At 48.3% G+C, this 3,188-nt stretch overlaps 1 protein-coding gene across 1 annotated transcript; it reads left to right on the forward strand.

The window, feature by feature from the left end:
- The first annotated feature begins 247 nt into the window (after positions 1-247).
- LOC105049126 (U-box domain-containing protein 17) lies at positions 248-1,533 on the forward strand. Its single transcript, XM_010928688.4, has one exon. The coding sequence runs from the start codon at positions 321-323 to the stop codon at positions 1,320-1,322; it is 1,002 nt and encodes a 333-aa protein (XP_010926990.1). The 5' UTR covers positions 248-320; the 3' UTR covers positions 1,323-1,533.
- Positions 1,534-3,188: the final 1,655 nt, after the last annotated feature.

Below are 3,188 nucleotides of genomic sequence, written 5' to 3' on the forward strand. Positions count from 1 at the left end.
ATATATATATATATATATATATTACATTATATTGTTTTGTATGACCTATCAAATTAAGAGGATTACAGTTTTATATTTTTTTTTATGTACTCAAACTTATTGTTTTTTTCGTGGGCCGGTTCTTCTAGTATGGAAAATTCTGACATCACGCACCGCGGGCCCCACCATCCCATCATGCGCACGTGTCTGCGCCTCTTCCAACAGCATTTTTATCCTGTCCGGTACCCAACATCCGTTCCTCTCCTTCCCTCGCTGGATTAATTAAATTAGCTCTCGCCTCGTCCTTTGCCCGTACACACGCTTCGTTCCCGGATCGAGAAATGGAGGTAAAGCTCCGCACGGCCGCATCGCTGGTAAAGAGGCTGAATTCAGCGGCGGATGCCGACTCCGCCGCCGAAGCCATCGCAGAGATCCGCCTCCTCTCCAAGCACGACCCCGAGATCCGCCCCCTCCTCGCCGACGCCGGCGCCATCCCCGTCCTCGCCGCCCGCCTCCTCCCCGGCGGCGGCCGCCACTCCCCGCCCTCCCAGGAGAACGCCGCCGCCGCCCTCCTCAACCTCTCCATCTCCTCCCGCGAGACCCTCATGTCCACCCCTGGCATCCTCGACGCCCTCGCCGCCGCCATCCGTCTCCCCTCACCCTCCACCGCCGCCACCGCCCAGCACGCCGCCGCCACCCTCTACAGCCTCCTCACGGTGGATGCCTACCGCCCCATCATCGGCTCCAAGCGCCCTCTCGTCGCCTCCCTTATCGCCATCCTCCGCGCCCCCAATCCCCCCACCCGCTCCATCAGGGACGCCCTAAAAGCCCTCTTCGGCATCGCCCTCTACCCCCTCAACCGCCCGGCCATGGTCGATCTCGGCGCCGTCCCAGCCCTCTTCTCTCTCGTCGTCAATGACGGCCGGACCCGCGTCGTGGAGGACGCCACGGCGGTGATCGCACAAGTGGCGGGGTGTTACGAGAGCGTCGACGCCTTCCGGGAGGTAGCAGGAGTTAGAGTTCTGGTGGATCTGGTGGACGGCGGCGGGGGGGCGAGCGGAATGGCGAGGGAGAACGCGGCGGCGGCGCTGCTGAACCTGGTGATGAGCGGCGGGGAGGACGCGGCGGCGGACGTGCGGGAGATAGAGGTGGTGGAGACTGCCCTCAGGGAGCTCGCCGGCGGCGGTGCGAGCGCGAGGGCCACGAGCAAGGCCGAGTCGCTGCTTAGGGCTTTGGAGAACGGGCGCGGGGGCCGACGCCACCGGTTCGCCGATTTGAAGGCGAAGTCGGCACTGCGGCCGCAGCTTTCCGCTTTGTCCGCTGCTACCACCGTCAATAATTAGATTAGGGGTTGTTTAGAGACTTTTAGACGGTGGTGGTTAATTGATTTCCTTTCTTCTTGGGGTGTTTAGAGACTTCTGGACCCTGCCAATCTTGCACCTGATGGAGAAGTGTCTGTAAACAGATACATATGTTTTCCTACCAAAAAATAGATACTTCTTTTATTAGATAAGTTTTTTAGGAAATGCATAATTTATCACTCTTTCTGTGTCACATTTGCATTAACAGGCGTGCATGGTTACATTTTGTGCAAGAGTTTGAAAGTGTAAATATCCATCATCTCTCTCTGTTGTTGATATGGAAGATGGTAAGTTTGAAAATGAAAATTGAGATTTTTCAACGAACCAATATTCTTGAAGGATTACATTGAAATCTGTATAGCTTGGAATTTATTCAATTATAAAGGCTGAGATGAAAAGCTTGATTTCTGTGGCTTGAACACATTCTCTACCTTGTGCAATGAGCTCATGAGATTCTTCTGCTCTTTTTTGTAGCTTGTGTCATAGTGAGCACATTGAATTGTTGTACTTTTTGGATTTACTATTTTAAAGGAACGCAAAAATTAATGGTTGATGATTTTATTCACGAACCATTATCTGCTTGGCTAAATGCAGGATGCCTTTGCGGCCCTTCTTTATTGTAAAAGAACATTCTTGTCCCCACAGAAATAGGCTTTCCCATGGCAATCTATAGTTTAACCGTTCAACTCCTCTTTAGACTGCTATAGATTCATGCAATAATAGATGGGCATGAGTTAGATAGACCCAACAATCATTGAATGCAATAAACATAAAAATGGCAGTGCTATCAAAAGACTAATGGTGTCCTTAATATATAGTGCCATATGATCTAGTGTGGCCAATGTACAGTGGATTCCTGTGGAACATGAATTGCAAATTGTGTGGATGATAGACGACCATCCGGGGACAGCTAGAGTTCTCTGGATCCAGAATGCCCATTAAGAGTTAAGAGGATTCATGCTAGATTAGATGCATCAGGGTTCCAATGTAGGATCAATGGAGTCCAAGGTTGTTAAAGAAAGGTGATGGAGCTACATGAATTAAGATAGGAAACTCCTTCCTTCTATGTTGTTCTAACTTGAATAAAGAATGAGAAGAACATGCAGATGTTTGATAGCTTGTCGTTATAGAAGCAGGAGTTCTGGAGTGGACAGCCGGAGAAGGTCACGTAGAATAGAAATCTTAGGGAGCATCGGCTCGACAGTCCTGAACAATAGGGCAGAAAAGCAACTCAAATTGGTGTTTTGAAAAGAGAGGAAGGTGTGACGTGCCGCTTTCATTGATAAGGTAGGTGATTTGTCATATAACTCATGGGGGGTTGAGGTGGCAATTCATAGTAGTGGACTTGGTAGTGATTTGTCATATAACTCATGGGGGGTTGAGGTGGCAATTCATAGTAGTGGACTTGGTCTTTTTCCTTTCCTGTCCTCCTCCTTTTTTTAAAGCAAATGGACTGGGGATGTTGATCCTTTTCATTCTAATTTTCAAATATCGTTTTATTAGCCATCAGAGAGGTTGAGATGGTCCTGTCAAAACTTGTTTGAGTTCTTTGACAATGTACATAACTTAGTGGGGTTGAAACTGCTTGCAAGCTAACAAGAATTCCTGCAGCATTCTGAATCTAGTGTCGCATGATTTTTTGTTTTTTTGATGCAATTGGAGAAGGAACGTTCCCCTTAATTTATTAATAAAGAATAGATCATACAGAAGTCATGAGAAGAACAAGGCAATAGAGCCTGAATGGTTACACAGAGTTAGATATGTCTTCATCAATTATCAGGAGAAGCTTAATGTCCTTTGATGACTTCTTCAAAGAACACTATTGAGTTCCTTTCCAACCACAGTTGT

Source organism: Elaeis guineensis, chromosome 7 (genome assembly GCF_000442705.2).
Source record: "Elaeis guineensis isolate ETL-2024a chromosome 7, EG11, whole genome shotgun sequence".
Lineage (NCBI taxonomy): Eukaryota > Viridiplantae > Streptophyta > Magnoliopsida > Arecales > Arecaceae > Elaeis > Elaeis guineensis.

Excerpts from the sequence above, each read along its gene's own strand:
- LOC105049126 (XM_010928688.4), top strand. The coding sequence starts at position 321 with ATGGAGGTAAAGCTCCGCACGGCCGCATCGCTGGTAAAGAGGCTGAAT.